Raw genomic sequence first — 14438 nt, 5'->3', positions numbered from 1 at the left:
GGAGGAGGTGTGAGAGGGCAGGTCAGCTTTGCAACAACTGAAAAAATAAAAGCGCCATCGTTAAGGAAGAGAGGAAGGGGGACAGAGGGAAAATATTTTTTGCTTTTGTTTTATATATATGTGTGTATATATATGTATATATATGCTGTATATATCTTAAAGTTCTATTTCCTGGGCGCTAAGACGAGATATGTTCAGTTCAACCAACAGCAACTAAAAAGTTTAAGTGGTCCCTGGAACGGACCCGACTATGTACAGCATTCCCGCCGAGGCGGAAGCTTGAGCCAGTTCTACGCAGGGCGGGGCTGTGCGCGAGAGGCTAGGGGCGCTCCTCCCTCGGGCCCTGTCCCAGCGCACCCCGCTGGGGAGGAGAAAGCGCCGGGAAGGTCTGGCCTGCAGGCGGGGAGCGGGGCCGAGGGCAGCTGAAGTCTGCAAGCGGGAAACAGTGGTTGTTTTGATTTGGGGTGGAGTGTGGGTACACTCCAATGGGCAGACACATGCCAGTTAGTGATTCCAGTGTCCAGAAAGAATAAATAAAAGTGTAGGGCTCAAACAGCGAGTTAGAGCAAAGAGCCTCCGAAGGCTGCAAGTGCGTAACAACTGCCCAGAAAGAAAGACTGGAGGAGAGTGGCTTAGGAGTTCGTTCGGAGTTGAGGAGGAGAGCACCCAGCTCTCCCCATATAGGACTTGCGGGCCAAGCCGAGGCACCGGCCCCCTCATCCAAGGGGTGGGCGGGTCTGCACATCCCCCAAAAAAGTGGCAGGATGAGGGCGGCAGTGCAGGCAAAGGGCATCTTTTAGGGGCATGAAAATTCAGGTCTGCAGAAGCCGAGGCAAAGGCGGGCGGTACAGCAGCAGCAACAGGACGGGGACCACGGAGGGCGCAGGTAGTTGCGTTTCTTCTCCTCTTCCTTCCATTCCTGGGCTCACAAGACCTGGAACCGCCACGAGGCTTGGTCCTTATAGTCCAGACAGTCGGGCGAATTGAAGTTGAGTTTCCAAGCAGAGGAAGCAGCGGCGGCGCCAGGCTCCTTGTAATCCAAGCAGTCGGCAGAGTTGAAGGCGAGCCCTGAGCCGCCGTAACCCTGGTGGTGATGGTGATGATGGTGGTGATGGTGGCCTGAGGACTGGCTCAACGGGTGGTGCGCATGCGGGTGGTGGTGATGGTGGCCGGCCATCGAGGAAGGTGCCATAGGGCTGAGCTGGTGCGGGTGATGATGCGAGTGCATGGGCGCTAGATAGGAGCTGCAGTCCACACCGCCAAAGTAGGAAGAGGAGGGCGCGGGGTAGCCCTGCCCGTAACTGCCGCCCTGGCTGTAGGACATGGGGTAAGAGGCTGCGGCCGAGGCGGCGCCTGCGGCAACCGAGCGCTGCATGCACGAGGCGTTGCTAGGCGCGGCCAGTGGCTCGGGCACTGACACCGACGCGGGCGCTGAGCCTGGCGAGATGGAGGCCGGACTCCAGATGGATGAGGCAGCCGGCGTACTCAATGACGACGGGACTGCCACCGCCGGGTTCCCGCCCAGGCCTGCAGCCGCTGCCGCCGCTGGGTTGGCAGAGGCGCTGGATCCCGAGCTAGAGGACGAGGCGGAGCTGGACACAGCGGGCGGCGTGAACTGGCCGCTGCTTTCCGAGCCCGAGCTCTCCCGCACCGGAGACGACTTTTTCTTGGCTGGGCGGCTCTTGGTCCCGCTCCCGCTCTGCTGCTGCTGGCGGCATTTGGCACGGCGATTCTTGAACCAGACCTGCAGTGGGCGAACGGGGAAGAGAGTGTCAGGGGGCGAGTTGAGCTTGCTGCTCCCCCGCCTTTTGTACCCACTACCCGTCCTAGGGTCTCTCATCTCTCTCCTACCGAGACCTCCGCCCCTCCCCATCTCCGGCCAGCCCAGCCCACGTCCTTGGTCCCAGCTACCCCACCCTCCCCACCAAAGATCCTCCTCTGGCCAAGTAGGGATGTGCACCTCCCCTCCCCCAGCGCAACTCTGCCTTAGGGCGGAACATTTGCTTCCGTCCAGCCAGAAGTTCAGCCATCTCTAAACTGCTGCCGTTGGCTGCTTCCCAACAACCTCGTGTACGTTTGGAGGCCCTGTCTTCTAGGACTAGAGCTGACGAAACTGTGGAGAGGAACGAAGGAGACCGCAGAGCACAGGACGGTCACCAAGTCAGAGTCGGCCCCTGGAGGCCTAGCGCTGGGCAAGGCCAGGAGGCCGAACAGAGGCAGTACACTCGGGGTACTAGGGAAGGAAGCCTGAGCAGAATTTCGTTGGGCTTCTTGGCTCCAAGTGGGAAATCAAATGGGGCAAAGTTCTCACTCCTCCTGGAGGACCCCAGTACATGGCAGAACATTCCTGTTTTTTTCTCGAGCCTCGGGAGAAGAAGACGAGATAAAAGGCTCTCGAGAAGAGTTCTGAGTTATAATCCAAACAGTATTTTTATCGCAAAAACTAGAAACAGCAAAGCCGGTAGCAGGGTTTTGCGTTCGGCATCCTCTCTGGGCAAAGGAAGAATCTAATCACACCGGCGCCACCCATGGAGTGCACTCGGACAGGGCACCGGGCTCTGGCCAAGCTCCACTCTTCATTTCCAGGATCTCCGGGATGCAGGGCAAAAGCAGAGGCAGGATTCAAGACCCCGAAGGAAGCTGACAAATCCTGGAATGGCCGAAGAAGCAGGGGCAAGTGTCGGGCCCTCTAGGCACTTTACTTTCAGGAGCCTTGCTTGTTCTCCCTAAATTCTTAAAAGGACTTTCAATACCGAAGGCGCCCTGGGACCAAGAGCCGAATCCAGTTACAAAGCTAGTTACTTTAACTTTGCCCCTCTCCCAGGCCCAGGCTGAGCGCTAGGGGGAGTCTGAGAGGGGCTGCCCAGTCGGTAGGCCCGCCCCACACCAGACCACCCTTCCCTGGCCCTCCCCAACCATACCCAGGGCCCCTACCCTGAACCTGTAGCCCTGGGCACGCGCACCTGGACTCTGGACTCCGGCAGATTGATCTTGAGCGCCACCTCCTCGCGCATGAAGATGTCAGGGTAGCGAGTCTTGGCGAAGAGCGCCTCGAGCACGTCCAGCTGCGAGCGTGTAAAGGTGGTGCGCTCCCGCCGCTGCTTCCGCGGGGTGGCTGAGGGGACACGCGGGGGCGCCTCGGGTCAGCGGTGGCCACGCGGACCCCCGCTAGAGGACGCAGACAGGCCCCCGGCAGGCCCTGTGCGAGGCCGTTGTGAAAGACAGCCGAGCTCCAAGCGAAAGAAAACTCCCCCGGAAGGCCGAGCCTGAGAGGCCACAGGTGGGAGAAAGTGCATGTGTGCGACTGGGAACCAGTGTCTTCCAGACTTTAGAGTTGCCCCTTTCCCTGCCTCTCGGAGGTTAAGAAAGGAAAAGAAGTTATACAATCTCCCTTCTTTTCTTTCACCACCCCCCACCCCAACTCATCGACCGGCTGGAGCATGGGTAAGGGGTGCACAGAAAAACCACCTGGAAAACACTTTCTGAAGGAATAAATGAAGGTGAAAGAGTAGGAGCTAGGGGGAAAAAAAGCCACAATTCGTCTCAAGCCTTCCACATTTGGAGTGCAAAAGTTGGTGCAGACCAACAATGGAGAGGACAGTTTAATTAGGGAGGAAGAATCCCTCTTCTTCATCTCTTGGCCCTTCCTGTCAGGGCCTAGAGAGTATCCAGATTCCTCATTCAATATTGAGGGAAAGGAACAGACACACACACTCCAAAAATGCCACCCACGAGAAACGAATCCATGGGTAAATGCACTCTGTGCTGCTGGTGGGACCACAGCAAGAGACAGGTTACCGTGTGGTCAGGCTGGGAAGGCATACCTTGCACAACTTCACTGGCCTGGCCCAAGTCACCCACCAGCGGCTGCCCCCTGAGCCTGCGAAGTGCAGTGCATTGTAGGCAGACTAGCCAGCTGGCTCCCTGGGCCCGCTCAGCCACAAAGTGCATGCCCAAACTTGAGAGTCTGGGGTCCCCAAAAATTGCAGGGCCTGGGGACAGGGACCAGTGCTCACCCGGGTAGCCCACGGAAGGATGTAGGAGGTCCATGGCTGGCCCAGCCAGGCCCAGTCCGTTCATTCCATATGGGGGTTGTTTGAGGTAAGACATCATGCTAACAGCCGGGTGGAGGCGCCCGGACGGATCCAGGGGGCCGGGGCCAGGCGCAGTGCGGGGCTCCCACTGCGCAGTCCTTCAAGCTCTGTTCCTTCCGGGGGCCTGGCCTATGGAGACAGGAGACACATGTAAACAGTGATTGGGAGCCATCTCGGCTACCTGGTCTCGTCTGGGATGGGGAGAAACGCAGGCTTATGGAACTTAGCAGGGCGGTCAATTCGGCTCTACAAGGCCTTAACCCAAAGACCACAGCTTCTTTTGAAAAGTAAGCTTTTCTGGATCATCACTGCCTCTTTTCAGGCTTGGAATGGGTAAAAGACACTCGTAGGGCGTCGCTAGGTGTGAGGAGAGGTTAAAAGCAGGGCCAAGCGGGAAAGGTGGGAGCCTGAAAGGTGGAGTGCACAAGGTCCCAAGTCTAGGCAAAATTCTGGTCTGCTAGGAGTCGGCCTCAACACTGCAAAAGCAAACGTTTACTCGGGCCAGTGAGGCAGCCTGCCCAGGGCATAAGGGGTTGTTTCGTTTTGTTTGAAAGCCGGAGGAAAAGGTAGAGACTCCAGAGAGCTAAGATAAAGCACTGCGGGGGTCTAGCAGCACCTGGGCCTCTCTGGGACGCACTGCCTACTTAGGAGAGCACATTCCTTCCCATGTCTCCGCCACTGGGTCTGGGCCCCAGAGACCACAGCCACCCCTCCAGTTAACTTTCTCAGTGCCCAGCAGCTGAAAGATTGCTCACCGGGAATCCCACCACACCTGAACCGCAGTTACAGGCCCTGGGCCCGCAGAGGCGGACAGAAGACGCAGAAGGGGCCACGGTAGAGGCGGCGGCTCTAAGATGCCGCGGGAGGTCAGGGGCGCCTCGCCACGGCCGCGCAAGCCCTTCTTCGCGAACGTGAGCGGGTCCTTCTTTCTGCAGGGTCCTGGTTGCGGACAATGTCGTCCCGGCGGAGGCTGAAAGGTGACCCGCCCAGCGCCCCAAAGGGTCTCACGGATTTGGGAGGCCTGAGTGCAGCGTTCCCGTGTGCTCCCTTCCTATCCTACTAGATGAACCCGCAGCCCCAAGACCCTATGGAGACTAGACAACTAGGCCTCGGCGGCGTAGCTCACGCTGACCGGGACTGGAAGGTCGAAGCCTCGCTTCCCCGGCTGCCTCCAATCTGAGGCATTATTTTCAGGGATAGAAAGTGGAGCTGGGGAAGTGAGGCCGGGGCCCCAGGGGACCTGTCGCTTCACCCCGCGTCGCGGGAATTCAAAGCAGGCCCGGGGCCCGGGCTAGGGAGTTCAGGGAGAGCAGTTAGAGCTAAAGAAGTCTCCAGCTCCAATCCTCCAGGACTTAGGGTCTGGGCTGGGGCAATAGAGCTTGCAGGGAAGGGGACGAAAAGGAAGCAGCCGGGGCTTTAGAGCCGAAAGAGAATAGGACGTCAAGCCGTGGCGCCTCTGCTAGGCTGCAGCGTGAGTTTCCAAAGACTTTCTTCAAACTTAGCACTTGGGCTCGGTTACTTCGGAGGAGGCGGGGGAGGGGGCGCGGGGCCGAAGCAGAGATCTGGGGTCTTCCGCGCACCCAGAGGGAAGCGAGGCCGCCCCCCAGCCCCGCCCACCTGCTGGGGACCTGGGAAGCCGCGGCCCATGTGAGGAAGGAGAGATAAGAACGACCAACGCGCTCCCGGAGTCCAGGGCGGCCCCGCGGCGTTCTCCTTACCTGCCCTCAGCTGCCGGGGCCGCTCACCATCTATCTCGCGCCCTCACACAGACCCGAGGGACAGCCAACCTGCAAAACAGAGCGGCACAGGAATTACTCGCCGGGCCGGACGGTTGGTCTAGGATCCCCGGATTTCTTTCTTTCCCCAACTTCCCTCCCTCCTCTCTTTCTTTCCAGTGGCTTTGTGCGTGTCCCTCCAGGTTTCACTTTATTGCACAGACACTTTGTTTGCAAAGCCCTACGCGTTCCCGAGACACTACCTCGCCCGGGACCGCGCCGAGGGGCCGCAAAGGTTGGGTGGGGGTGAAAGGGGCAGAGTTGGGAGGTGGCTCGCGGTTGCAGTTGCATTCCCGATACAACGTGGAGGCGGTGGGGGCTAGGGAAGTCCTGCAGAGGCACTTTGCAAACTAAATAAATCAAGCGATTTACCTTGTCGGAGTGGCTTGTCTTGCCGGGTTGTTTAGGTGATTGGAAATGTAGCCTGATGAAGATTGATCACCTTTCTACTGCCCTCCCCGGGTATGTGAACGCGAGGTGAGTGCGTAACGGGGCTATGCTGCCAATCCCCGGCCCCGCGCGGGCTGAGTGACAGGGAGCCGGGCAATGGCAGCACGAGCCGGGGGTTACCTCCGCGCGCCCCCGCCCTCCTCCGCCCCCTGCACCCCGCCCTCACCGCTCGCCCGCCCCGCCCCGGTCGCGCGCTAACTCCAGGGCTTGGCTGACAAACGCCGCGCAGAGCGAGGCGAAGACAGCGAACGCAGCGCCAGAGCCCAGTCCGCAGAGGGGAAAGCCAGTCCCGAGGCCGTCCCGGGGTCCCCGCCCTTCCCTCGCCCTTTCGGCGCCCGTGAAGGAGTGGCAGAGAGGAGACGAGGTGCCGGAAAACCGGTTCCCTCGCTCCCCTGTGCGCCACTCGGCTGGGCGGCCCGGCTGTGGGCTCGAGGACTTCGGAGCCGCGGGCTGGAGTGGAGGGGGCCCCCGGCCCCTCTCGCGGCGCCCCGGGCCCCAGCGTCTTCTTTCACCGCGCCACCACCTGCAGACGGACGCCGCGGGCGGCTCGTGCTGGCACAGGCTACTTTGTCGAGCGCAGGAGCGGCTCTGCGTGCGCAGATCCCGCCTCGGCGCCTCGGGACTCCCGCGCCCGGGAACAGCACCCGCCGGGGAGGCACAGCCACATACCTGCTCCTCTGCGTCTCTTGGGGTTCACAGTCCCCACGAAGGGTGTTTGCAAATCTTAAACGCTTCTTCTCAAATGTTGGAGCTCAGCGTCTCCTATCCCTCACACACACTCTTCTTCTGAATCTAAAGATTTTAATGGGAAACTTTCTCTTTCACGCTCAGTCTCTGTCTCCTTCCCGGGCTCCTTCTACCAGGGACAATCTGGCGGAAAACGTGGCCACAGACCCCTGCCCTCAAGTTCTTTCTCACACACTGCGGAAGGAGCCTTCTTGGGGGCAATTTCCCCGGATTGTTCGTACTGGCGAAGCCCATTTCCCAGCCGAACAAACTTCTCAACCCCGTGTACCTGGTGGACTTTTCAAAGAGCCAAAAATAAAAATCTAAAAAGAAAATGTTTTCGCCCCAACCCTGAGCAAGGCGATTCTTGTAAATGGCACCTCCTTCTGAATATTAGGCACCACTTTACTCCCTTTCGAGGAATTCCTACCCCTTTTTCCTAATCCCCCCTCCCCTCCATCCCAACGGGCGGAGTGAAAAGTTTGAACAGGAATAAGTGTGAGGGCGAGTCAAGGAGCCGCCAAGCGCAGCGCGGTGGGGAGCGCCAGCGCTGCCGGGGCCGCGAGGTCGGGCACCTAGAGCGGACTGGGTTCTGGACAAGGAGGAGGAGGAGAAGGAAGGGGGAGCCCGCTGAGTGAAAAGGGGCCGCGGCCGCCGCTCATCAAAGTGCTTCCCCCTCCCCCAAGCGACACTTTCCTTTGGAGTCCGAATAAAATACGGTAACAGAATATGATGGAGGGCACACTGTTTCCTTAACTGCTTCTCAAAGGACCCGGGAGATCTTCTTAGGACCTTTAATAAGGCTTTGGTCGGTTCTTTTGTTGATCTCTCAAAATCAACTCCTTCTAATTGAAGTTGGAGCTGAAAGCGAGCTAATGTTCAAAGAAAGTGGCCGCCAGACCAACGAAATTACATTTTTTTTTTTGGACGATGAGGGAACATCTAATCAAAGGGGCAAAGGAGGAGGGGTGGGAGTGGGGGAGTATGAAGGAGAAAAGGAGGTTTTACAAGGTCCTTCTCTGGTTCACAAAAGTCAGCGACACGGGTGCTTCTCTCCAGAACAAAGACACCGCAGCCCATTCACAAAAGGGAAAGAAAGACAGAGAGAGAGAGAGAGAAAACAATAAAAGAACGAGAGAAAAGGGAAAAACATGAGAAAGAAAAAGCTTTAACAGGAAAAGAAACTGCGCAGAGCGCAGCGCTGACCCGGGCGAGGACACAACTTAGGCTCTCGCAGAGGCCCCCGCGGGGAGTAGCCCGCGAGGCCCGCGGCTCAGAGCCCCTGCGACGGTGCAGAGGTTTAAAGAAAGAAATGGAATACACCCCGCCTCCAGTTCTGGGGAAAGGCGAGGGCAGGAGGGTACTAGTTTTTGGGGGAAGACTATGCGGGCGCCCGGGAGTGCTCTGCGGCAGCGTCTGCGTCCCCAGACCGCGCAGCCCAACCCAGGCCTGCGCGCTCTGTGCCTGGGTGTAGCCCTCTGCTGCCGGGGTGCATGCCCTAATCCCAGCCCCGCAACCTCTCGCAGTCCTGCCTGCTGCGGGCCCTATTTCACCTGCAGCTGCAGCGCCGGGCCGAGGTCCGGCGCTGCAAGGTGGGGCCGCTGTGCGCGCTGGAATGTGCTCAGAGGGTCCCCAGGGCCCGCCACGCGGGAGTCCGGCGCTCTCGCTTCCAGATGCTGCCACGGTCTCGGGGAAGTTGGGAGGTATCAAGTAGCACAGCCCCCCCCCCCCCCCGCATGAAAGTATTTATCTAATCCTAAATTGCAGGCGAATTTTCTTAATGCTCAACCCATAAAACCCCAGGATTAAGAAAAGAAAGAGAGGAAGAGGGAGGAGTGTAGAGAGGAAGAGAGACTGAGATGAAAGTTTCTTGTACGCGGCGTGGAGGACTGAGGCGGACGTCGCTAGGCAAATGTCCAGGTGGGAGACGCTGGGCCAGAAGCCGCGACTGTTCCAACAACGGCCGCAGGGCAGGGAGGGGGAAGTGGGGGCCTCACCGAGGGAGAGCACGTCCACCCAGCTCCAGGCCCCCAAGCCGGGGAGGAGGGCGTGGGAGCTGGGCCCTGGGATCCGGATCCAGCACCCAGGTGACCTCGAGGCCGGGCCAGACTCTGGGGGACACTTGGGACAGGGGGAGGGGTTTGGCGTCGGGGTCGTGGGATTCTGGCCAGGGGCGGAAGTTCTGCACCGGCCCGCGGGCTGTGCCCAAGCCAGCAGGCTGCCAACGCTCCTCCTCCTCAGCGACCCCTGGGCCCACAGTTTCTTTTCCCGCAGCGCGGGCTTTCTGGTTCCGGGCCTCTCCGCACGCTGGGCTTGCGCCTGCGCTCGGCGGGCAGCCTCTGGGCACAGCGCGACGAAATCCGGACGCGGCGCCTTCGCCGCGGGCCTGACCCTCCTAGCCCCGGGGGTCGGCCTTCCGCCGCCGCTGCGGGGCGTGCGGGCGCCACAGAGCAGCCCAAATGGAAACCCCGCAAGGCTTGGGACTGGGGCAGGAGGGACAGCAAGTGTGGGGCTAGGGAACGTCTGTCACTTGACAGGTCGGGAGCGGCTGTGGGGAGCCGCCTCTCCGCGAGGCTCCTCGGGAGGGAAGGTTCCCCGAATCCAGCGTAAATGGGATGGTGATGCTGGCCGCCCAAGCCCCAGGCAGCTTGGGTTTCGTCTGCCCGCTTCCCTGGGGTTAGAGTCGGGTTCTGAGAGCTTCCCCCGGAGAGCGGCAGCCGGCTCCGCTCTCCTGCGTGAATGAACAGGACAAATACTCAATTTCATTTAGTTCTGTAACTTTTCAGTAACTTCTTAAAATCCTTTTCATGAAGAAATCTACCGTAGCAAGTTTCATCATTTTGAAGGACTGTCAGTTGAAGGCAGCTGCATACTTTTCGAACGGAATTTGTGTATTTGTGTGTAAATGTACATATATCTATGTGTGTGTACGTTTATTTTGATCTAGGCTAAAGTATAAACGCTAGTGGACTGTTTTCTGTCTCTAGACTTGTTGAACGAGCTTTCTTTGTTTCGGACACTTCTTGTAGAGGAGTGATGGTAACTACTATCAAATCGTCAGTTTTTTTCTGTAGCCTAGAACTTATTAAAAGTTCTCGTTCCTTCATCTCATACACACACACCTGCACACATTTACCCTCCCCGCCAACAATAATCATCTTCCTTTCACTTCAGTACCTGCAGACTTTCGAGTTATCAGAAGTCATAATTTTTCCTCATAAGTGCAACATTAACAATTGAAAATAATGTGGAAAATTCATCAAGATATTAGCATTTTTCAGTGCTGTGGAATCACAAATTTCCTCAAATCTTTAACAACAGAGAGGGCCCTTTACAGAAAATGCTAGTTTACACTGCTTATGAAAATATGACTAACTGCTTTTCAGTTCGCATTCGTGTGTCGGCAGGGCCCTTTCGGAATGGTGTAAACTTACTCAGCTCCAAATACAGCCTAGTATCCTACTCTGCATTCAAGAGAACCATTTTTTTCAACATGAAAAGTCTTATGGATACAGGAACTTCTCAAACCAGTGTCAAGTTTTCATTGTAAGGAAGTAGCAGCAGTGGTTAAGGTAAGAAAGTTTCTGCTTTTATTGAAAATTTATATATGACTCAGTATTGTAATAAATAAACAGATAACCATTTTCACAAAAAAATGACAGTGCTATGCTAGAGAAGAAAATATTAATTGGGGGATTTACTCAGAGTGGCAAGACAGACTTTTATCAATACAGAATAAATATTAACAGCATTCTTGAGCCAATGTTGAGACCCAACAAAATGTAGGAACCAAGTTAGATGTAATAAATAATTATCTAGAGAAAAAGAGGGCGCATTCTCAGATGATAAGACCGTCTTTGTAAACTGATGCATGTCAATTAGTCCCATCCTCATAGCTCACTTTCAAATCACAGGACTGTCTCAGCCTACATTAAAGGGCCATCCTCTAAGGAAAACAGAGGACAGGAACTCTATTATCCTTACAGTGAAATGCAAAACAACTGCAGAAAATCCCACTGGTAAATAGAACACAGTTTAATAAGTAGATTGAGTATGATCTAACTATAAAATTTAGGTAACAGAGTCAAGTGTTACATATGGCAGGACTGGAAAAATCATTCATGACATTTTTCTTATCCCCCACATACCCCCCCACCATTATGCTATTAACAACAACAATAACAACAACAACAATAACAACAAAAATGTTCCAAATTTTCCTCCCATCAAAAACTGAGGGAAAATAATGAGGGAAGGGTTTTCTTTTCTTTCTTCTTTGAGCACTCTCTTGAATACTCTCAATACCAATCACTCACAAGGTATCTGTGCAAATTTATTTCACATGATTTCAAGGAAATTAACAACTCACACACACAAAAAATCCTTAAACAAAGCTCTTTTGGAGTTCTATTATCCAGAAAGGAAGGAGGAAAAGGGGTGGTGGTGGTCGTAAAGAAGTACAATCCAGCCCCCCAAAATGTTAAAAGTTTTACATCAAGAACGAGTCTGACATTTTCTAGTCTGGGAACCCAAGAGTAAAATGTTGGGAGACTCTGGTCCGGGTACTATTGAAGAACACATTTCTCTTCTTTCTTGGCCATCTTGCCTTTGTTTTGTTCCAGAGTTCGCTCCAAATGCTCATCTTCTTCTTCAGCCCTAGAAGTCAAACAGGAAACATTTATTTTTCTTCGTGGAGGGCAAAGCCACACTCTCCTCTCACCTCGAAATCCGAGCCCCAGCGGGAATGAAGCTGCTGGGGCCAGCGGGGGGTTGCCCCGGGCCCCACGGAGACCTCTGGACTGAACTTCCCGAAAACTTCATGGCCCCTCGGCTGGTGGCAGAAACTCGAGCCCCCCCCCCACCCCCCACCCCACGGACGGACTACTCACTGCTTCTCCTGCGCGTCCAGGTCCCTGACGAGCGCGTCGCGCTTGTTCACTAGGGCCACCAGCTCGTCCAGCAGGAGTTGCTCGCGTCGCTTCTGGGCCTCGGTCTTCTGCCAGTCTGCAGGGGACGGGAGGCTCGTTACCCATCCGCAGAGCCTAGGCACACACCCCCCCCTTCCCGCCTTTTCCAATTTCCTTGTATCTCTCCGCAAACCATGTTAGAGAGCCACTAGATAGTGTTTTAAGGGGAGTCTGGCCGTCGTGATGAGCATTTCACCCTAAAACCTAACTTCCTAAATATTTCCCGCAGATGGGCTCGGCTACCGCTGGGCTGGAACCTGCAAGAGACCAGGTGTGAGCCTGTGGCCAGCCGGAGGTGCGCACCTGATTCCGCCAAAGTGGGGGTGGGGGGGGAGGAAGAGTTAGAGGCCCAGAAAAGATCGGCCGGAGAGTTGGTGGTGGGGGAAGTGGGCAAATGAGGGGGCGGGAAGTAGAGATAGGCGATAAAAATCACTCAGAAAAGGCTAGAGAACCTGCTTGAGAACCTATCCTCTTCCCCCACCCCCATGCTCACCCCATACAGCCCATTCTTCGCTAATTTCCTCTTCGCTCTATTTTAGCAGTTGGATGTATCTCACACTGGGCGCCATATGCTTCACAATAACTTTAAAAGTAGTGAATCGGCTAATTAGCATTTTTCTTTGAAGTAAAAAATAAATTTGCTCTGCAATATTACACTGCAGCTCTCGATCGCATCACAGCCAGTTTTCTTTTGGAGAGGTTTGCTGGGTGGTTTAAAATCAAAGCACTTCTGCAAAGGAAAAATTACATACTTCTTTTTGAAACCCCACGTTAAGGGTTGGAAAATCCGATGGCCAGTGCTCTTTCCAGGCGTATGGGCAGGGTTTTTTGAAGGTTTTAGGACCCAATAATATATTTGCTAATCGTCGCTGGTCTGATAATTTCCTTAAGATGAGCAGCAGTTTCGTTTAATAAAAACAGGACCAAATCGAACATTTAAAGCACTTTTAAAACCAATGCCAACTGCTCTCTGGCCAGACTGTAAGGGCTTGTAGCTGTCAATCAACCCCCAGTCTACCCCGCCTCCCTCATTAGGAAGGTAAACAATGAAAAGAAGAAGTAGATGATGAGGCAGATAGCAGAACAAATGAGGACCTGGAGGGAAACAGGACACCAGTTTAAAAAAAAAAAAAAAAAAAAAAAAAACCGGGGCCACTGACTCATGCAGCCCCCTCCCCCAGCAAATGCACTTTCCAAAAAACAGAGGAGTGCAATCCTTTCGGGTTTCTCTCCTCTCTCTCCATTGCCCTGGGCAATCATGTTAAAACTCACATGGCTGGTGCTTATTCAGATAAACCTTAACAATGCACACCGCTGGTTACCATGTGAATCTTCACAAACCACACAAGAATGTGCTGGTTCAAATCCCCCGGACCCCCTCCAAAGCAAAATTTATTCAAGACAGCAAACTGCTCAGCAGCTTTATAAAAGCAAATGGTGCTAGAGGGAATTCTATCTTGTATTTACAAATTAAAAATTAGATGCATCATCATGCAATAAAGGTTAGAATAGCAGCAAAAAGCTAGAATGGTTTATTCAATTTTACCACTATTCCTTTCTTTATAAGCTCAAATACATACATACATATATATGAAACATACTATGTATTAATTATCCACATTTGATACAAAAATCACACAAGTACATTAAATATCTGGTCACATTACAGTCTTATTAAAAGAAGTGAAATATTCTATAACATGGGAAGAAGTAAAGAAACTTACTATGCAAAGTTTTTTCCTGAATATAAGAAAAAAATAATAACAAAACAGCAAAATTGAAGAAAAGCCACATCTATCACTATCACAGTTTTGTCCTTTGGATTTTTTAAATGCAACTGTGGTCAGGAACGCTAGACAATTTTCTAATTTGGTTCTTGCTCTTAATCAGTCTTATTATACACAGGAGCAAAATTAATAGACACTCCAGTTGGAAGGATCTTTAAGGTCATCTAGTCTAATTTCAGGTAACTGTAATTCTAGAAATATTAACTCAGAGAAAACCCTGCTAAATTTGTAAAAGATTTATAACTAAATTTTAAAATTAGTAAGATTATCTGTTTTGATGAATATTAATTTTTCTACTTTCAACCTCTAGAAATCATTCTGATTGTAAGCTTCATAATTATTTACTTCTAAAACATTTTGATAAGAGCTTCACAACTGGGAAATAAATTTCCTCCACCACGCACATAAAAAATACAATTAAATGGAAAATATTTTCTAAAACCAAGAAAAAATAAATTTTAACAACAGACATATAATTTTCTTAATTAAATTGTTCATTCTCTGTACTTGAACAGTCACTTTTAATTAACTAATAATTAGAAATATCAAGATAAGTAAGGCTTTAACAATACGGATGAGAGAAAACTTCTATTTTTTAACCCCTGAAGTATTGAATAATTTAAAAAATCTTAACTTTTT

The 14438-nt window shown here is 53.3% G+C and overlaps 2 protein-coding genes across 5 annotated transcripts in view; both read right to left on the bottom strand.

Annotated features, from left to right (window-relative positions):
* Positions 1-355: 355 nt before the first annotated feature.
* Positions 356-4113, bottom strand: LOC111148179 (orthodenticle homeobox 1). Of its 2 annotated transcripts, XM_022504632.1 has the most exons (5): positions 4017-4113; positions 2964-3115; positions 1576-1744; positions 1419-1500; positions 356-1388 (listed from the first exon to the last, which is right to left on the bottom strand). In XM_022504632.1, exons 1-5 carry the CDS (start codon positions 4111-4113, stop codon positions 926-928), a joined length of 963 nt encoding a protein of 320 aa, XP_022360340.1. In that variant the 3' UTR covers positions 356-925. The 2 variants fall into 2 exon arrangements, with proteins under 2 accessions (XP_022360340.1, XP_022360339.1); XM_022504631.1 differs by having other exon boundaries at positions 356-1744.
* Positions 4114-10618: 6505 nt separating this feature from the next.
* LOC111148128 (EH domain binding protein 1) overlaps positions 10619-14438 on the bottom strand; it is a 333275-nt gene continuing 329455 nt past the window's right edge. For 2 of the 3 annotated variants that reach the window (XM_022504547.1, XM_022504548.1), the window contains exons 22-23: positions 11935-12049; positions 11214-11701 (exon numbers count right to left, since the gene is read on the bottom strand). In XM_022504547.1, the coding sequence (XP_022360255.1) occupies positions 11611-11701; positions 11935-12049 (206 nt within the window). In that variant the 3' untranslated portion in view covers positions 11214-11610. Of the gene's footprint in view, positions 11702-11934; positions 12050-14438 lie in introns of all 3 variants that reach the window. The other variant, XM_022504546.1, reaches the window with a different exon arrangement.

Source organism: Enhydra lutris, unplaced genomic scaffold (genome assembly GCF_002288905.1).
Source record: "Enhydra lutris kenyoni isolate GAN:26980312 unplaced genomic scaffold, ASM228890v2 scaffoldscaffold18, whole genome shotgun sequence".
Classification (NCBI taxonomy): domain Eukaryota; kingdom Metazoa; phylum Chordata; class Mammalia; order Carnivora; family Mustelidae; genus Enhydra; species Enhydra lutris.
This window is presented reverse-complemented; position numbering and strand designations above follow the sequence as displayed.